General features: G+C 38.7%; 1 protein-coding gene across 3 annotated transcripts in view; it reads right to left on the bottom strand.

Moving 5' to 3' along the window:
* LOC124711880 (uncharacterized protein CG4449) overlaps window positions 1-21,687 on the bottom strand; it is a 165,347-nt gene that overhangs the window by 18,293 nt on the left and 125,367 nt on the right. For all 3 annotated transcript variants that reach the window (XM_047242120.1, XM_047242119.1, XM_047242121.1), the window contains exon 6: window positions 15,460-15,604. In XM_047242120.1, the coding sequence (XP_047098076.1) occupies window positions 15,460-15,604 (145 nt within the window). The remainder of the gene's footprint in view (window positions 1-15,459; window positions 15,605-21,687) is intronic.

Genomic DNA, 21,687 nt, shown 5'->3' with positions numbered 1-21,687 from the left:
CTGTACTTGAGCATTAAGAGCAAAGAAAGGGCTAAAATCATATGCGATAGCCACTACTGCTGCCACCTTCCTTAATTATGCTCTGTGCGTTTCATAAGATGTGACATCATTGCTCCTGCCTATGCCTTTCAGACATCAAGTTAATTCACTCTCTTCAGGAGCAAGTTCGCAGTTTTAAAGTCACACATCCAGGCTCCTGCCCTGCCCTCAATGTGCATTTTGGCAATCCTATAATGTTCGCACCTACCTTTCCAGATACTTTCTACATATAATTAGCAACTTGTACAGTCAATGGTCATGTCTACGAATTATTAATGTAACTGTCTTTCATCCTCCCAGCCCACTTGTCATAAGGTTACGCTTTAGCGTTATAATTTCTTGTCTGTTTGTCAATGGTTCTTTTTAATATATCAGTGGGTAACTTTCATGTTTAAAGACAATAAATCTAATTCTTATAGTGACCACTTGTTTCCATTCATAGTTAGAAAATCCCACTCCCATTAATAAGTCTATGTCAGTGGTGTGGCACTCATTTGTATCACACATAATTTGGCCAGTCTTATTAATATTCATTTAAATAAGACTTTTCCATTGTGTGGCAGTATCCTTGTTTTAAATTAATTTGTGTGATCATTTGTGGTGGTTTCTCACTCTTGTTGGTTACCAGAGTTTGTTACTGTGCATCACAGAGGTGCATTCCAACTACAACCGACACCGCACAGCATTGTGGTGACATATTACATACTCGTAGCGCCTACTATTTTTTGCATGGAATAACATGTTCTCGAACAAGATTTCAAAACATGTTGGGTGGATGCGACCACTTCCTCCCTCCTCTTCTCTTGCCTTCTACATTTTGCATATAAAAGGGCTCTGACAGTCATTCCACCAAACAGTGCTTCACACTAGGGCATTAGGTGGCTGCAGCGGAGCAGAGCAAGTAACAGACAACTGGTGTGAGCTGAAGTTTACAAGCTGTACTGCATGCTATCAGAATTGTGGCCCAAATTTTCACATAGGATTGAATGGTGGGATTGATAATTTACAAATGTGCTTTTTTTTCTCCTTAAAATATGAGGTCAAGTTAGTGACGATTCTTTGTCAGGCACAACAAACTGTCCCCCCCCCCCCCCCCCTCCTCCCACTGACCAGAATTTAGTAAACAACATCCTTCACAGAGGGATCATGGTAGCATATATCTCTGCAACCAAGTGATATTATTCAACTGTAATTTGCTATGTACTCATATGCACTTGGTTCACCCTACTGGTGTATAGGGTGGGCGGAAGAGAGTACTTTATCATCAGTCTTTCTGGCTCATTATGAAGATGGCTGAATGGTTTACAGTTGACATAGTTTGGTTAATGTTGAATTCCCACAATTTTATAGATCAAATGTGCTATGCTTCCAAGATTTTACTCACCAAAATTTCTGTCTTTTGTTCCTTCAGCATCCATTCAAAGGAGAAAAGACACAGTTTAATAAATACACAAGTGACTAGGCTACTTAAAATCGCGAAGCGAGTCAAAGGCTTCCATCGAGTCAATCAGTGCCTAGTCTGGCATGGCAAAGGAACACGATAAAAGGAAAACTGAAATTTTAAATTTTGTATTTAAGAAACCCTTCATGAAAGAGAATTGTACATATTGTCATTTGAACATCCCACAGACTACCATATGGAGGACTTGATACTAGGTATCCCTGGCGTAGAGAAGCAACTGAAGGAGATAAATACAAACAAGCCACCACATCTGGATAGAATCCCAATCTGGTTTTACAGAGAGCACTATACAGCACTGATCCCTTACTTAGTTTGGATTTATTATAAATCTCTTGTCCAGCACAAAGTCTCAAGCAATTGCAAAAAAGTGCAGGTTAGAATGGTAAAAGAACAGACCCATAAAATTACAGACCAATATCCGTAACACTGGTTTGCTGCAGAATTATGGAACATATTCTGAGTATGATTATAATAAATGTTTTTGAGACGGAAAAACTTTTGTCTGCAAATCAGCATGAATTAACACTTTACAAATGAGTTAACATGTTAAGTGCTACACTGGATGAATGTAGTTTTGGAAATTTGCAGACTATTTTAAGCAAACGTATCTCAATATTTATTATGTCATATCTCCTGAACTGTACATCATACAATGGTATCATTTTGCATGTACATTCAATGGTATACATGGATACTGTCTGCTGACTGCTACAAATAAGGTCCGTAGTAAAGAAGTAATAAATTAAAATACCATGTCTGATGCTGAAGTTTTGCTACATGACCAGCAAAAGTGTAGCAAATGATAAACTTTTTTCCCTTCATTATTTGGGGTGGGGTGGGGGAGGAAGGTGGGGTTGTCAGCAATGACAGCTTACATAAAGGTTTGAAACTACGTATGAAGTCTGTTCCAGGTCCCTAAGAGCCCTTATTCTCAAATACTGGATGAATATAATCTGGGTATTTGCACACCATGAATTATGCTGCCTCAAGACAAACACAGTTTCTAACTGTAATACTTGCCTTAGTATGTTAAACTTTTAATATAAGATTATACCTCTTAAAAAGTAGATTATGACAGCATTTTAAATTTGGCAATAATCACACAAAATACTAAAAATCAATTTTTTGTTGCCCTTGGAAGCCATTAAACAAGCAACCTGCAATTGGTACCAGGTTCCAGGAGAGTCGCTTAGTACTATAGACAGACACTGCAACATACTAACAACTATCTTGAATTGCCATGTGAATGTCTAATTACTACCTGCCCAAGACACTACCATCACTACAATAGTACTGGTGCAACCTGTTATTTTACTGATTGTACTTGTCACTGATGCTTACTATTAGAAGCCTAAGTGGCACTCAGCGTACCAATCATAACATCTTACAACAAAGTACAGCAGACAACCAATAACACACATTCATTACTGTTACATACACCATTATATTGCATCATTTTACTTATCTTGACCTTACACAACCACTGCAGTGTAGTGATTCGAGAATTCCTGCGTAAATTCTAGAACCACTCGGTCTTCCACCATTTCGAACACACAATATTTTAGATGTGAGTGGGAGATAGGAACCCTATCTACTGTGCGTCACCTGTCTGTATGTGCAGGTCTGAAATTTGTCATGAGAAGACTGTAGACACGGCGGTCGAACGGTACCGACAAGTACTTGTCAGTCGATCCATGGAAGTCATAGTGAAAGTACACGGAAGAATCAAGGAACTTCTGTGTTATTCTGTGCTGTTTTGTAATTGTGACTATTGTTAGTGACAAAAGAACAGTTGAGTTGAGAAGACTTTTAAGTAACTCTTAACTTGGACTTGCTAGAGGCAAGACATGTTTCTGATATCTGTGTAATAGAGACGTGATTGTTAAACCAACTCTGTTGTAAATGTAACTTAATGGAGTCTAATGGGAGACGACAAGGGCAACTTACAAGAAGTCAAATATTTATGTGAGAAATGACAAGCTGTTCTTTATGGAAGTTGAAATACACCGAGAGTGAACTAAAAGTATTGCTTTGAGTACCTACTTATTTCACGAGTAGAGAGAGAGAGAGAGAGAGAGAGAGAGAGAGAGAGAGAGAGAGAGAGATATGAGAATGGAACACAAATACAATGCTTCCATTTTTTTTAATCAATAAGGTAACAAGGTTTATTCATAAAAGGACATGGGGTCTGCCTCTAGTACACTCTTTTTAGAGACAGATGACAGTGGAAGTCAAAGACTAAATATACTCGGTCACCCCACCCTTTCCCAGAAATAGGTCCCTGTGTTCAATCCACACAGATACTCCTCGCCTATCAGCTGATGAGACACACAGAATCGCTTCTGTCACTCATTGCTACCCACGAGAGGAACAACTAAATCACGTTCACCACCAGCACTACAATTATGTTTTGTTGTGACTTGAAATAAGCAATATTTTCCAGTTATCCTTCCTAAGATGGTATTCTGAAAGACTATGTTCAGTTACTCAGAGTGTCACTTAATATTCTTTACTATCTTTATTCCTAATTTATTATTTAATCTTTTATAAATTATTTTTTACCTGAAACCTAAACACTGCTTGGTATCTACAACATATAGAACTACTGATGTGTGCAACATTAAGTATGAGACACATTTGTCTGGGAGAGCAGGTACTATGCTTGCCCTTTACTTGAACTGCTGGCTGTCTTTGTTTGTACTCCAAATGTACATTGTGTCAACTCATACTGCACTAGGCCCCTTTCCAACACCAACTCAAGGTCGACTATTTGCTCAACAATGAGAGTGATGTTTATGTTCTCACTTCTTGTCCTTCACCAAATTTAAAACCTTTTAAATATTCACCAACAAACATACCACAATTAATGATTTGCAATGAAAAACACAGTCCATAGGCTTAAAGCCTCATGTTTCTCTCGCTCTGACCACACAGGAGAACCTTCACGCCTGCAATGTTGCATCCCACTTTGAGATGAATCTACCAGATCCCTATCAACTTCCTACCTTGTGGGTAACTGACAAATAATTGCTCTGTTGGTGGATATGCAACAAGGGTGAAGCCAAGAAACTCAATGCGTGACTTTTGCAATGATGAACAGCCCTCAGACAGGTAGGTGCTGCTCACTCGCTTCTAGGCAACAGCTCTGAATGAGACCTTTCTTACAAGCTTCACTTGCAATTCTAATAGCCTCACAATGCAATACATTTATGAGCTTAAAATACTGGCAGTTTGATGTCGCAACCGTAATGGAGTTCCCACCAAATGAATGCCCAGTAACATTGTAGTACATATAATCTAACTGTTCCTCAGTTCCTCCTTTCAAGGCATTTCAAGAAGTTCAAGGCTTTGATGTGTTCACCTTAAAGCCCCCCAAGTGTGGTAGTCAAGTGAGTTTGTATCAAATTTGAAGACCATAAATATCATCGAGTTGTCAAAACTAAACGTGGTATCCAAGGTGCACCTAAAGTAAACCAAAAATACGTCGTTTCTTCAAAAAATCACTGATTTCGTACAGTAGAGCCAGTCACAGTTGATGATTTGTCATTGCAGTAGGAAGAAAAGTAGTTTATATAATTACTGATGAACAGTGAGTGCTTTATTAGGGTTTTTGCAGTTTTGGTTGTATTCTAATGTTATTATCAGGGACTTGCAAAATTAGCGTTTGTGATAAATGTAAATATAAACCCAAATTCTGCCTCAAAATGAGAAAATGCAAAATTACTTAACAAGTGCTGTTTCATAACAAAATGTGTGCACATGAACAATTTTGTCAGAGATGATTTGAAATAGTTTTTTTCATGCACATCAAAAAAGTAAGAAATTTTCAATTATTGGTTTAGCTTATCTGACAAAGCCCAATTTGGAAGGAGACTGTGTGTTTGAACATGTTTCCAAAAGAAAGTGTGTACCTATATATGAATGCAACAGCATATCAATGCACTTGTACGTTATACTCTGATGCCATATCCCCCACGGCTGACTGAATGGTCTGAATATGACACACTCTGTCTATGGAAACTTACACAGAGGTGGTAAAAGTCATGGGATAGCTACACACACATAAACAGATGGCGGTCATATCGTGTGCACAAACTATAAAATGGCAGCACATTGGTGGAGTTGTCATTTGTTCTCAGGTGATTCATGGGAAAAGGTTACCAATGTGATTATGGCTACATGATGGAATTAACAGACTTTGAACACGAAATAGCAGTTGGAAGTAGATGTGTGGGATATTTCATTTTGGAAACCATTAGGAAAACCAATAATTCTGAGAGCCACAGTGTCAAGAATGTGTCGAGAACACAAAATTTCAGGCATTACCTCTAACCAAGAGCAGTGGCGTTTGTATAGAATTGTCAGAGTCAACATACAAGCAACATTGCACGAAATAATCACAGACATCAATGTGAGAAGTATTACAAACGTATCTGTTAGGACAGTGAGGTGAAATCTGGCATTCAATAGGCTATGGCAGCAGACGATTGAAGCAGGTGCTTTTGTAAACAGTATCACATCCACCTGCAGTGCCTCTCCTGGGCTTGTGACCATATCAATTGTACTCTAGACGACTGGAAAACTATGGCCTGATCAGATGAGTCCTGATTTCAGTTGCTCAGAGCTGATGGTAGACTTTGAGTGTAGTGCAAACCCCAGGAAACTGTGGATCCTAGTTGTCAACATGGCACTGTGAAAGGTGGCAGTGGCTCCATAATAGTGTGGACTGTGTTTACATGGAATGAGCTGGGTCCTCTGGTCCAACTGAAACAATTATGGTTGGAAATGGTTATATTTGGCTATTTGGAAATCATTTTCAACCATTCGTAGACTTCATGTTCCCAAACAACAATGGATTTTTTTTATGGATGACAATACGCCATGTCACCAGGCCACAGTAGTCTGCGATCGGTTTGAAGAATATTCTGGATAAGTCAAGCGAGCGATTTGGCCACCCACATCACCTGACATGAATCACATCACAGATTTATTGGACAGTATCCAGAGGTCGTGCACAAAATCCTACACTGGCAACACTTTCACAATTATGGAGGACTATGGAGGAAGCATGGCTCAATATTTCTGCAGGGAACTTCCAATGACTTGTTGAATCCACATCACTTCAAGTGGTTGCACTACACTGAGCAAAATGAGACCCGACACAACATTAGGTGGTGTCCTACAACTTCTATCATCTAGTGTAGTCACTAGGTAGAAATATGCACATTTGTCTGTGTGCTTAAGTTGTTACTATGTGGACATTTTAACATGACAGTTTTAGGTGGGGCAGGAGGGTTCTGAACTATGACTGTGTAAGACAGCGGTAGAGGTTGCCCCTGAATTATTTCGTTTATGATGCTACCAACTTCAGCAAGCAATTGTGCGGTAGCCGTTATCAAATGCTATGTCCACTCTACTTTTCTTTGCGTTGTGCATTGCTCATTGTTTTCTTTTCTTATTTTGAAATATGTGAAGAGTCTAAACTTGTTCCATCACAGGGTTCTGTATGACTCTAACAACATCGGAAGGGATCAGTGATCCCTAAGATCAGTTCTGCTTTCACAGATGCACAAACAATGGGTGTAGTCTACCAGCCCTAAGACACTGTGGCATGGCTTATATCACAGCACTGCTCTTCAACCCTTGGATAGTTGAATTTTTTGATTGCAGTCAACTGTCACATCATACACTGGGGTTTTGGGTTCCGCTGGATAGGTCAGGAGTCCACTACAGGCAGCAAGCGGCTACATGGGTAGCAGGGGTTGTGTGGCATGGACTGGGCGGTTTTTTAGGTTAGATGGCCTCGGGCAAGTACAGAAAGGGCAACAGCCTCAAAGGGTGCGGGGCAAAGTCAGGGCGTGCAGGGACCAAGCAGCAATCGGTATTGTAATTGTAAACTGTCGAAGCTGCATTGGTAAAGTACCGGAACTTTAAGCGCTGATAGAAAGCACCGACGCTGAAATCGTTATAGGTACAGAGAGCTGGCTGAAGTCAGAGAGAAATTCTGCTGAAATTTTTACAAAGGCACAGACGGTGTTTAGAAAGGATAAATTGCATACAACCGGTGGTGGCGTGTTTGTCGCTGTTAGTAGTAGTTTATCCCGTAGTGAAGTAGAAGTGGATAGTTCCTGTGAATTATTATGGGTGGAGGTTACACTCAACAACCGAGCTAGGTTAATAATCGGCTCCTTTTACCGACCTCCCGACTCAGCAGCATTAGTGGCAGAACAACTGAGAGAAAATTTGGAATACATTTCACATAAATTTTCTCAGCATGTTATAGTCTTAGGTGGAGATTTCAATTTACCAGATATACTGGGACACTCAGATGTTTAGGACAGGTGGTAGGGACAGAGCATCGAGTGACATTATACTGAGTGCACTACCCGAAAATTACCTCAAGCAATTAAACAGAGAACCAACTCGTGGAGATAACATCTTGGACCTACTGATAACAAACAGACCCGAACTTTTCGACTCTGTAAGTGCACAACAGGGAATCAGTGATCATAAGGCCGTTGCAGCATCCCTGAATATGGAAGTTAATAGGAATATAAAAAAAGGGAGGAAGGTTTATCTGTTTAGCAAGAGTAATAGAAGGCAGATTTCAGACTACCTAACAGATCAAAACAAAAATTTCTGTTCTGACACTGACAATGTTGAGTGTTTATGGAAAAAGTTCAAGGCAATCGCAAAATGCATTTTAGACAGGTACGTGCCGAGTAAAACTGTGAGGGACGGGAAAAACCCACCGTGGTACAACAACAAAGTTAGGAAACTACTGCGAAAGCAAAGAGAGCTTCACTCTAAGTTTAAACGCAGCCAAAACCTCTCAGACAAACAGAAGCTAAACGATGTCAAAGTTAGCGTAAGGAGGACTATGTGTGAAGCATTCAGTGAATTCGAAAGTAAAATTCTATGTACCGACTTGACAGAAAATCCTAGGAAGGTCTGGTCTTACGTTAAATCAGTAAGTGGCTCGAAACAGCATATCCAGATACTCCGGGATGATGATGGCATTGAAACAGAGGATGACACGCGTGAAGCTGAAATACTAAACACATTTTACCAAAGCTGTTTCACAGAGGAAGACCGCACTGCAGTTCCTTCTCTAAATCCTCGCACAAACGAAAAAACGGCTGACATCGAAATAAGTGCACAAGGAATATAAAAGCAAATGGAATCATTCAACAGAGGAAAGTCCACTGGACCTGACGGGATATAAATTCGATTCTACACAGAGTATGCGAAAGAACTTGCCCTCTTCTAACAGCCGTGTACCGCAAGTCTCTAGAGGAACGGAAGGTTCCAAATGATTGGAAAAGAGCACAGGTAGTCCCAGTCTTCAAGAAGGGTCGTCGAGCAGATGCGCAAAACTATAGACCTATATCTCTGACGTCGATCTGTTGTAGAATTTTAGAACATGTTTTTTGCTCGAGTATCATGTCGTTTTTGGAAACCCAGAATCTACTCTGTAGGAATCAACATGGATTTCGGAAACAGCGATCGTGTGAGACCCAACTTGCTTTATTTGTTCATGAGACCCAGAAAATATTAGATACAGGCTCCCAGGTAGATGCTATTTTCCTTGACTTCTGGATGGCGTTCGATACAGTTCCGCACTGTTGCCTGATAAACAAAGTAAGAGCCTACGGAATATCAGACCAGCCGTGTGGCTGGATTGAAGAGTTTTTAGCAAACAGAACACAACATGTCGTTCTCAATGGAGAGACGTCTATAGACGTTAAAGTAACCTCTGGCGTGCCACAGGGGAGTGTTATGGGACCATTGCTTTTCACAATATATATAAATGACCACGTAGATAGCGTCTGAAGTTCCATGCGGCTTTTCGCGGATGATGCTGTAGTATACAGAGAAGTTGCAGCATTAGAAAATTGCAGCAAAATGCAAGAAGATCTGCATCGGATAGGCACGTGGTGCAGGGAGTGGCAACTGACCCTTAACATAGACAAATGTAATGTATTGCAAATACATAGAAAGAAGGATCCTTTATTGTATGATTATAGCAGTTACTTCTGTAAAATATCTGGGAGTATGCGTGCGGAACGATTTGAAGTGGAATGATCACATAAAATTAATTGTTGGTAAGGCGGGTACCAGGTTGAGATTCATGGGGAGAGTCCTTAGAAAATGTAGTCCATCAACAAAGGAGGTGGCTTACAAAACACTCATTCGACCTATGCTTGAGTATTGCTCATCAGTGTGGGATTCGTACCAGATTGGGTTGACGGAGGAGATAGACAAGATCCAAAGAAGAGCGGCGCGTTTCGTCACAGGATTATTTGGTAACCGTGATAGCGTTACGGAGATGTTTAGCAAACTCAAGTGGCAGACTCTGCAAGAGAGGCGCTCTGCATCGCGGTGTAGCTTGCTCGCCAGGTTTCGAGAGGGTGCGTTTCTGGATGAGGTATCGAATATATTGCTTCCCCCTACTTATACCTCCCAAGGAGATCACGAATGTAAAATTAGAGAGATTCGAGCGTGCACGGATGCTTTCAGACAGTCGTTCTTCCCGCGAACCATACGCGACTGGAACAGAAAAGGGAGGTAACGACAGTGGCGTGTAAAGTGCCCTCCGCCACACACCGTTGGGTGGCTTGCGGAGTATAAATGTAGATGTAGATATTGTTGGGGGGGGGGGGGGGGGGGGGGGGGCTGTTGGACTTTTTTGCAAAAGCAAACATTCCACCCAACATGGTGAATTATTTATTTATTTATTTACTGCAACCGATTTCACTTTTAGGCACATAGCAAGGCAATCTTTTAAAGCTACTGCCTAGTCATTTAAAAAAATGCTAATTTCACCCACAATAGATGTTACATTTTCAAGTCCCTAGTTGTGGGCACAAAGAATTTGCGAAAATCATTTTTTTAGGCATCTTCTTCGTAATATGAATTTTTAAATATATTCATAATTATCACAAGAAATGTGAATAATATGTAATTTCTTTCCAAATGAGCATTCACTGACAGCTAGAAAACATATCAAAATTTATGTAATTCACTGAGTAAGTGGGGCAGCTAATACGCCAGTGCGAGACACGACACACAAATTCCACAATTCATGTTATCTCTGAAATCTTACCCAAGATACATGCAAAAATTTGGTTGCATTTCTCCAATGTTACTTTGTTGAAAGTTCATAAAAGACAACAAGCATTCACTTGCATATCGAAATTAAGAAGCATAAGCTTCAAGTTTTGATAAACACCATTTCTTGTCCGGAAAAAATGATCATGGAAATGGGGGGGGGGGGAGGGGGGGGGAGTTATTTCTCATCACATTCTACCCTGCAACTTCCTTACAAGCCTTTTAGACTGTTTTTGGGCAATATATTTACCTGGTGTCTCTCCAAAGAACTGTCAGGTGCATTTTCTCTGGTGTTTTGGCAGATATTTGCAATTTTGTTGTTGCATTGTGTAAGCAGGGACAGCCCAAGTAATTTCTGCTCATCATGGCTTTCATGGCACTCCCAATGCCCACAGAAAATGTTGGTTTGTTTCCCATTACAAACAAAATAATTTTACAAAACTCCCAGCATGCTGAAGCAATTATTTTTAGACCAGAATTTTATGTGCCCATTCAATAAGCACTCCCAAATTAGTTTCATGTGATACTTGTTTTATCAACAAATATTAACAGTGACGGTAAAACACGAATAACAAAGGGTGATCCAGCTGTGATTCAGCACGTTGCATGCTCAGCAGTACCAGTCAAAGTAGTCCAGGGTAGTGCTGTCACTGCTGGAGTACTGGTTATTCTTCATGTTTTACTGTCTCTGATAATACATGCTGATAAAACAAATATTGCACTAGACTATTTCTGAAGCACTCTTTCAAACAGGCACTTAAAATTCCACTTTAAAAATCATTTACCTCATAACGGGAAACAAGCTGACACTTTCTGTCAACACTAGGAATCACATGAGGAGGAGGAGGAAGAGGAGGAGGAGACTAGTGTTCAACATCCTGTCAACAATGAGGTCATTAGGGAAGGAGTGGAGGCTCGGCTTAGGGAAGCATGGGGAGAGAAATCGGCTGTGCTCTTTCAAATGAACCATCCCAGCATTTGCCTGAAGCAATTTAGGGAAGTCACAAAAAATCTATATCAAGATGGTCAGACATGAGTTTGAATCATCATACTCCCAAATGCGTGTCATGGGCATCACATGAAAGATGTGAAGAGCACTATTTGTTTGGGCTCACTCCAGCTACACAATACAAAAACAATACTGATATCAACTGAAACACCAGAGAAAATGCACCTAATGACTCTTAGGAGGGACACCCTGTATATACATATGGTGAGGGAGCACAGGAGAATGTCAAGAAACACTGGTCTACTGGTAAGTTCATGGTCACGTTCTGCATGCACTGAACTGCACTCAAACATTGAGCCTACCATACAGAACTGTCACTATATGGATTTCATACATTTGGACCCATCAAGGATGTTCTTGGTGAAGAGTGTTCCATGACTAATGCAAAGATGTAACAGTTTGTGTGGAATTAGCTTCAGTCAAGCTTTCATACTTCTTTTAAGACCAACATTAAAAACTTCGTTGACCGACGATAAAGAACCAATAAAATGGATGAGTGTAAAACAGTAACAACAATATAGGAACTCTGTGTTAATTCTGGATGATAAAAATTTCATTGCACAAGACTCAGATATGTGATACATCCTCAAAGTATTCGAATTTGTCAGATGGCATGTACCACAACTATGCCATTGAATTTTGTTGCGGCCATGAGAACTTAAAGAATACTGAGGATGTAAGAAACCTGAGGTCACAACAACCAAGAAAAGGAAATTAGTAACAATTCAAAATAGGACATAGCTTGCACATAAGTAAGTGGATTGATATTTAATATTTCGCATTAATATTTGGATACAAGGACGCCATTAATATGAGGAATTTAATAACTGCTACAATTGACCAAAACTAAACTTTTCTAATTAATTTCTCATAATAGATAACTCTCCTGTGTGCTGCACTGTTGCCGTACTTCGCGACAATCAAATTACTCATTCAACAGTCATTGTTTTCTTTCTTTCCTTTTTTTTAATAATATGGCTGGGAATGTGTACCTGTAAATGTTCTAGTGCAATTAAAATAAGGTCAGGTGATGGCAATAAACATGAACTGCTTCACGAGCAGGTGAGCGGGATTATTTACCACATTCATAACTTTTTCAAATCTGAATTTTAAAGCAGAACTCCTACTGATGACATCTGAAGACACTAGAATGGACTGCAGAAGCTTGTCGTCTCACCAAAAGAACTGTAGAGAGGATTGTAAACAGAAGTGTCAGAGCTGTAGGAACCTTATGAAAGGTTGGTTTTATGTCGCCTAGAAAGCTTCAAATCACAAGAAACATGTAGCACAAATGGATGGTTCTGACAATGATGTTTTACAGCACTCCATGTGAATGGTGAATATCCAATATCACAAAAGCGTGTTACAATTAAGCATGATACAATTGGCTTTCAAAGGCAGTGCTTTGTCGATGTAAAGATATTTTAAAAGATATTGGTTTCAAATTGTTAAGAAGAGTGTTTTTAGTTGAAAGAAATGACATGGTGCAGTACAAAACACATCCCATACAAAGATGCATGATAAAAGAAGAGGTGGTGGTTCAACGTTGTATTACCTTGTTGAAACATAGGAGAATCAGAATCATTTCAAGAAGACCCACAGGAAAATGAGTGAGAGTACTGATAGTTTTAAAATTTCCGTAGGAAAAGGTACTCAGATAACTGGGTTTGCTCTTGAGAGTAAACTTGTATTTAGGTGTAAGAAAAAAGCAGTGACTACTATTCACAAATTAATGGTGTCAGTTTAAAGAAATGGTTCATTGAACAATACTCTTGCCATACTTTGTTTCAAAGTCGGTCACTGTAATGTACCAAGGCAGTTATCATTCAGCTATTAAGAAAACACCAAGTACAAATGCCAGGAAAATGCATATTGTGCTCTGCCTTAAGAATGAAAATATCCCAGACAATATAAGCCAGACTCGTTCCGAACTCCTGCAGCTCATTAATTTATACGACTCACACGAAAGAATGTACGAACTCAAATCTTTTTCCGAGTGAATGTGGTCACACAGTTTGTGTTTACCTGCATATCACTGATAGCATAACCTGATAGAATTAATTTGAGTACAGATTAAAGACTGTGAAGGAGAGAAAAAAAGAAACATACAAGATAACAGACAATGAATCGCTTGTCCAATATGCAAGAGACAATGTCCCCTCTTCAACATGTGTATACAATGTGCGGCACACTGAAAACCTTTAGGAATAAGACTTTGATAGAGACGGGAAGATGAACCTAAGCTTTGGATCTATTCTTGTAAATTTACAGTTAGATGGTTCGGACAGAAAGTCAAACAGCAGTGACAATGGTATTACAATGTAGACCTTGGAACAAAGTAAAGTAATAATATATCTTGGTCTTGAAGAATTGTGGTTTAAAAAAATGTATTTGTCAACTTATCAGTTGCATACATAGTATGTGAGAACTTTCTATCCTTCATTCATTGGGAATTTCTATCCTATGAAGTATGCAGACCATAATGTTCAATATATTGCCCAAAGAGAATTTAGGCTTTTTCCGGAGTATTTTACGCTCTAATAACTGGTGAGAATGTGGCCAGATAAATTCGTGAAAAGTCCGTTATTTTGGCAAATAAACTACTGTCATTTTCAAGGCACAAATTGGAAAATGCCGTAAAATGAAAGGGAGGGCTATCTGTTGAGATATTTATGGTTTTCAATGTTATCAGTCAGTATTCCCTTGTTCAATGGATCATACATGAAGTCTCTCACTGTAATGTCAAATGAGTTAATTTACAGTCATTTCAAATGAGTTAATTTACAGTTATAATGTCCACTGACAGAGAAAATATGTCAACATACTGACCATTTTTACAATAGTCTTTTACACTAGTCTTTTCTACCAGTAATTCTTCTTTACGCACAGTGATTACACTTAAGTATAGTCAAACACACCTACATATATGCCTAATATACATTTTTAACAGTTCTATGGAGTAGAAGTAGTTGTCGAGCAAATGTAATGATTTCATTCTGTGCTCGAGTTAATTTTGTTGTGTATTACATATTTACTTATAATGCAGTCCAAAAACACAATAAATGACAATTATTGCTATTCACCTCATAGATCTAAATGTATAATATGATGTACCATAGGCAAATGAACCTGACTGTTGTCCGTAGCAACAAAGTTCAGCAATACAGACTATGTGTGCTTGTTTTCTGCTGTCAAGCACACACAGATCTCATCCCATCCACACTTCCCTGCCGCTCCTCCTCCATCCACACTTCCCTGCCGCTCCTCCTCCATCCACACTTCCCTGCCGCTCCTCCTCAATGGATGGAAGCACCATCCTAATGACGCAGGTTATAGTAGATAGGAATCGTAACCACATTACATCCAACAAAAGATCAAGAAACAATTAAATCAATGGACTGCCATTTGCAAATGTAATGCAAAGAATCTGAAACCTATTCTATCAGGAAAAGTCATAAAAGCAAATTTTTCAGTTTCACATACTGCAGCATAAAATCTGGGAAAAGATAATTAACAAGAACACAATAGTCTTGTTCTTCAAACTTCACAGGATTTCAAAATGTAAGGAATCAGTCTTGAAAAATACACTGGACCTAAGAAAGAAAAATTTTCTTTTCATTTAAAAATTGCCAAATTTATGTAATTAGCAAGGCAACGAGCAATCTTGGTGATATTAGGTTCTTTCATTAAAAATCTTTAACTGTATCATAAAAGGCACAATAGCAGTTGTCAGATATTTATGGATAACCAAAGATAATTCTGCATCTTGTGAAAGACAGCCATTAACATATTACTACAAGTGCTCAAAACTTTATCTGGAGAAATGATAGATACTTACCAATGAAATCTACAACTGTTAGTTTCAATGAACCTGGCGTATCATCGGGATGAATTTGTTTGTCATTGAGCATAAATAACAACTTATCTTCAGTAACACCTTCCAAATCACTGAAGAACTGGAAGATAGTTTTCATCTTCTGATGCTGAAAATTTTGGAAATATATTGTACTATTTTAGATTAGTATTGTTAAAATAAAAAACTGGAAATGTTAACAAGTTTGTATTCTTGCAGAGTAATAAAACATAGAGAAAAATTTTATAAATTCACCACACATACATTCACAATATCTAGATGCAATCTTCTGGTTATACGGGACTCTTGTTTCCTGCATCCTGCAATTTGCAGGACATGCACAATGATAGGTCCCCTCACTGAAATGTGTCAAGTTACATGACTGTAGCTGGCATAGCTTATCAGTTTAAGGCAGCCATCATTACATCTGTCCATTAGGTAGCAGTGCAACTGAGCATGCAGTTAAGAGGAGTTCTTTACATTGTTTCACAGAAGGAAAGATACACAACATTTTTTCCATCATATTTTAAAATAAGGAAATACAGGATGTTCTGAGAGGAATGGTCAAATTCAGGGATATGATAGGAATGATCATTCAAAACACAAAAAAATGTAGTTAACTTGGGTTCTAAAATGGATACCTCAAGAGCTAGGAGCACTTTTTCACCTTCACTACTGCGAAACACATCTCCTCAGCTGAAAAAGTGCTCATGGTTCTTAAGGTACTAATTTTAGAGCCCATATGTACTAGACAATGTGGTTCCTCTCCATACTACCTCCTCCAAAAATATGGAAAGGAAAGAGGTAGGAGTAGAAGAGATTTGTTTCACAGTATCTAAGATGAAGAGCTCACAGCTCTTATTAAGGTATGCATTTTAGAGCCCATCTTTATTACACTTTTTTGTCTTGAATGAGTGATCCTGTTATTATATTAATGACCATTCCTCCCGTATGGTGAACCTGAAATTGAATAATTCAGGATCCCACATCTCTCCAGACTGCAAAACATTGAAATAGAAACTGCTGTTACTGTTATCATCATTTATCTATTTCTTCCATTGTTCTCAATCTGCAGACCGCTTGACAGCACATTTCATCCTCTATCTTTGCAATTCTATTCAGTTCACTTATTACTTTTAGATTATGTGCTATCTGCTTGATGTACTAAATTGTTGGTCTCTCTAGAGCATTCTTACTTGACATATTTTCTTGTACGATTTTTGCCGTGAAAGAATAAGGCCTATAAAAGTATCCAGGCCAGTGGTTCTATTCACTGACAGTCCTCCACAGCAATCTTTTTTCTACTTCATTATTGAAAATCTCTTTACATCAGGCTTTCTGAAAGGCCTGTAGCCTTTTACTATTAGGAAAGTTTTTACTTGTTGATACTGGTGTTTCAACTACTGTTATTCAATGTTATTATCTTCTTATTACTGAACAATGTTTTCATTTGTGAAATTCTGCATATGATCTTCTGACAGAATCTACCCTCACTGGTATTTCTGCCACGTAGGTATTTAAAACTAGTTAATTATTTCAGAGTCTCTCTATCTATATTTACATTTTGCTGCTATTGCAATTCATTCCTTGCCAAGATATCATTTTTTTTCCTCATTTATGATCATACAATTAAGTTTCTGAAAAGATCCTGTACATGCAAGAATCTAATAATTTCAATTCTAAAAAAGGCTAGTGATGCCACAGACCCCTGCTTCTGCAACTGGGAAGTTCTGCACATTTTTTCGCATCCGTGTCCATACCAAGTTCTGCATTTTTATATCGGAAGTTTATCAAAATTTCAACGAAGGGGATATTATCAATGTGTGGGCTTATTGGCCCAATACATCAGCTGCTGCACAGACGGGAGTTCATTGAGTGGAGCATATAGCAAGCTGATACGTGCCCATAGCGGTTATTGCATTTATTGGATTATTAAACAGTGATCTTTGTCCATTGCCACAAAAGTACAGTGTTTTGTCACTTGTCAGTCTACTTTGTGTTGCTGTATAATATTACTATGATGTACAGTGTTTTTTAGTCAACAGTTTTGTGGTGAATAATTAGTAAAGCGTGAAATAATGAAACCAAAAACAAGTCATTTGAAATTGTTTTAATGGGATGAATGATTTGAGTGTCAAATGCAAAATCTGTGACAAACTATATCCGCCAAAAGGGTGCACAACCACTACACTGAAGAGTCATCTTAAATCATTACATGGCAAGAAGTTCATGGAGTTTGGGAAGTTTGATCAAAATTATCAAACTTTCAGTGGAGGTGAAAAAACAAAATGTTAATCAATATTTATCTAACAATGTAGTCAATACTAACAATATATTTCAATTATTATAGGGTGACCTCTGTCCACTGCTGGTGCAAAAACTGTTTTATCTGAATGATTCACAATACAATAACATTTTAAAGAGCTCACCCAAACCTTAGTTCTGGTTACAAGTTGATAGATAATGTGCCTTTTCTTGTTGGTGCCAGCACTTAATGACATAAGCATATAATAGTCTGTAGCATTGAATAAATACACCACTGTAGTACATGAGCTGCACACGGGTGTATGTTAGCAATATTCCACAAAATTTAAATTGCCATTCATCCAATCTAAGGTGAGAACTTTAAAAAGTAATTGCACTCTATATAAAAACATTTCTAAGAATTCTATCTTTCATTTATCTGTAGCAGAGTGAGTGTACACACGTAACTGTTTATAATTTGAGCCAATACCAATCACGTTGCATTTATTCAGTGGAATGCTAATTTCTTTATTGTATTTTATTCTCCATATTGCATACTAGGTGTCAATAACTTTTGACCATCACCAGTTCTAAAATAAACACTAGTGATGGTAAATAAGTTACTGAAACCTAGTATGCAGTATGAAGAATAAAATCCAATATTTATAAATTAACACTCTACTAAGAAACTGCAGCTTGATTTATAGATTGTTTTAGAAATGCTCCTTTTATGACTGCCGCTTTAGCTGGGCATGTTATAAATTACTGGTGTGCTCTACTTAACAACTTGGAATTTTATTTTTGTAGTGCTTTTTACTTATTTAACTTCTTGGGGTATTTTATTTTACTATTTTTATTGCGTCGATGTTTCTTTTACTCTGGCCAAATATGCTAACACAACAACTTACTTGGTAAGAAAGTCTACAAGTAAATGATTATTGGGACTCCTCACACCTAAAGTCTCAACAAATGGATCATGTGATTGCTGAAATGATTGCTCTCCAGAACTTATCGCTTAATTTTGTCAATGGTACTGGCTTTCACTGAATAATGAATGCTGCTCTTCCAAAATATAAGTTGTAAGGTCATGAATTTTTTACTTCATATTTGTGCAAGAACTTGTATAATAAGCTGGCAAGAAAAATCAAAAATTTACTTAAGAGTTTGAAAAAATGTCTTTCACAACTGACATATGGTCTGATCTACATTCTGGAAATCCATTACTTAGTTTTACTTCTCATGGTATTTCAAAGGATTTTCACAAGATGCCTATAATTTTAGAATGTAAAGTCATGGCCGGGCATCATACAGGTGACATACTAGTATCAACAAAATTTGAAACGATGCTTCAAGAATGGGGCATAAATCACCAAGCAGTGCATTGTATTGCTCGTGATTATGGATCTAACATAATTAAAGCACTGCAGTTTTCCGGCTTTGATGATGTGAATTGCACAATACATCAGATTCAGCTTTGTATTCGAGCTGCTGCGAAATCACAGAAGTAGCTGCTACAACTTACTGCTAAACTGAAAAAACCACTACCTACTTAAATCATTCCTCGGTCACACAAAACTGAGCTGGCAAAAATTCAAAGGGAATGCCTCAATCAACCTGCTATATCTGACATTCAGGATTGCCCAACATGGTAAATATTATTAAATATATATAAATTGATTTTAATTTTATAGTAAATCTTTATTGTAAGTATTGTGTGCTTCGTTTTTATGAAAATCCTATCTCTTAATTTAATTTCTTCTATTTCCAGCTGGAAAAGCACGTTCTATATGATGGAACGATTTTCAAAGCTCAAGGATTCGCTAATTTTGTACTTACATTCAAATCCAATAATGATAATCTGCACATGTTCAAAAATTTGTAGAATTAATGAAACCATTCAAAGAAATTACTAAAAACTCTAGCAGTTCTCATTTCATGACTCATACAGCTAATTCAAGATTTTGTGACCACTTTACAGCAAGAAGAAACAAAAACTGATACTTCTGAACAATTGCAAAATTTTACAAGAAAATTACGTGATGATATGAATTCAAGCACAAGATTTGGAGAACTGACCAAAAACAATTGTGACGTATGTAGGTCTGTGACACAAGTCAAAATTTTTCAATGGCATCATCACAAAGCAAGCTAAGCCCAAATACTTATTTTGATAAAGATGAAAGCCAGATACAGAAATTCATTTCAAGATGACTGCATACCTGCTAGCTCTAAAAGGTGCCGATTTAAAACTGAAAATCAGCCTTCAATACGTTGTGGCTTAATCACAGAATCTCAATTAGAATCACCATTACAAGTGTTACATTTTATGTTAAATATGAACGGAGATCAGCAAGCCCCAACTACATTATGTGATCAAAAGTATCCGGACACCAGGCTGAAAATGACCTACAAGTTCATGGCGCCCTCCATTGGTAATGCTGAGATTCAAAATGGTGTTGGCCCACCCTTAGCCTTGATGACAGCTTCCACTCTAGCAGGCATACGTTCAATCAGGTGCTGGAAGGTTTCTTGGGGAATGGCAGCCCATTCTTCATGGAGTGCTGCACTGAGGAGAGGTATCGATGTCAGTCGGTGAGGCTTGGCATGAAGTCAGTGTTCCACAACATCCCAAAGGTGTTCTATAGCATTCAGGTCAAGACTCTGTGTAGGCCAGTCCATTACAGGGATGTTATTGTCGTGTAACCACTCCGCCACAGGCCACGCATTAAGAACAGCTGCTCGATCATGTTGAAAGATGCAATCGCCATCCCCAAATTGCTCTTAAACAGTGAAAAGCAAGAAAGTGCTTAAGGCATCAACGCAGGCCTGTGCTGTGATAGTGCCATGCAAAACAGCAAGGGGTGCAAGCCCCATCCTTGAAAAACACGACCACACCATAACCACAACTCCAAATTTTACTGTTGGCACCACACACACTGGCAGATGACGTTCACCGGGCATTCGCCATACCCACACCCTGCCATCAGATCGCTAAATTGTCTACCATGATTCATCACTCCACAAAACATTTTTCCGCTGTTCAATTGACCATTGTTTACGCTCCTTACACCATGCGAGGCATCGTTTGGCATTTACCAGCGTGATGTGTTGCGTATGAGCAGCCACTCAGCCATGAAATCCAAGTTTTCTCACCTCCCGCCTGTCATAGTACTTGCAGTAGATCCTGATGCAATTAGGAATTCCTGTGTGATAGTCTGCATTGATGTCTGCCTATTACACATTACGACGCTCTTCAATTGTCAGCGGTCTCTGTCAGTCAACAGACGAGGTTGGCCCGTACGCTTTTGTGCTGTATGTGTCCCTTCACGTTTCCGCTTCAGTATAACATCAGAAACAGTGGACCTGGGCCTGTTTAGGAGTGTAGAAATCTCGCATACAAATGTAAGACACAAGTGACACTCAATCAACTGACCACATTCAAAGTCTGTGAGTTCTGTAGAGTGCCCCATTTTGCTCTCTCACAATGTCTAATGACTACTGAGCTCACTGATATAGAGTACCTGGCAGTAGGTGGCACCACACACATATGCAGCAGTCCTCAGCAGTTAGGAGGCCTAGATCAGCTGCAGAGTCTGACAGAAAGAAGAAGGTTCTGTTGCTAGGTAGTTCGCACGGTAGAGGTGTGGGCCATCAGTTGCAGGAAGTGTTGGGGAGTGAGTACCATGTCACCAGCATTGTGAAGCCTGGTGCATGGTTGGCTGAAGTGACTGACAGCATAGGGGAGTTAAGCAGGAATTTTGTGAAGGAGGATCAGATAGTGACAGTGGGTCAAGCAGGGAACAGTCTTGATAGGGACGAGGAATATGATGTAGGTGGTGAACTGGTAAAGATAGTTAGTCAAACTGGTGGTACTAATGTGCATTTTGTGCAACTGTTTCAGCGTCACGATAGGCCTCACCTTAATCCGGCTGTTAGGTGCGTTAACGTGGGGCTGGGGAGGGTGCTGAT

This window comes from Schistocerca piceifrons, chromosome 8, assembly GCF_021461385.2.
Source record: "Schistocerca piceifrons isolate TAMUIC-IGC-003096 chromosome 8, iqSchPice1.1, whole genome shotgun sequence".
NCBI classification, from domain to species: Eukaryota; Metazoa; Arthropoda; class Insecta; order Orthoptera; family Acrididae; genus Schistocerca; species Schistocerca piceifrons.
Note: the sequence above shows the minus strand (reverse complement) of the source record. Positions and strands in the feature narration are given on the sequence as shown.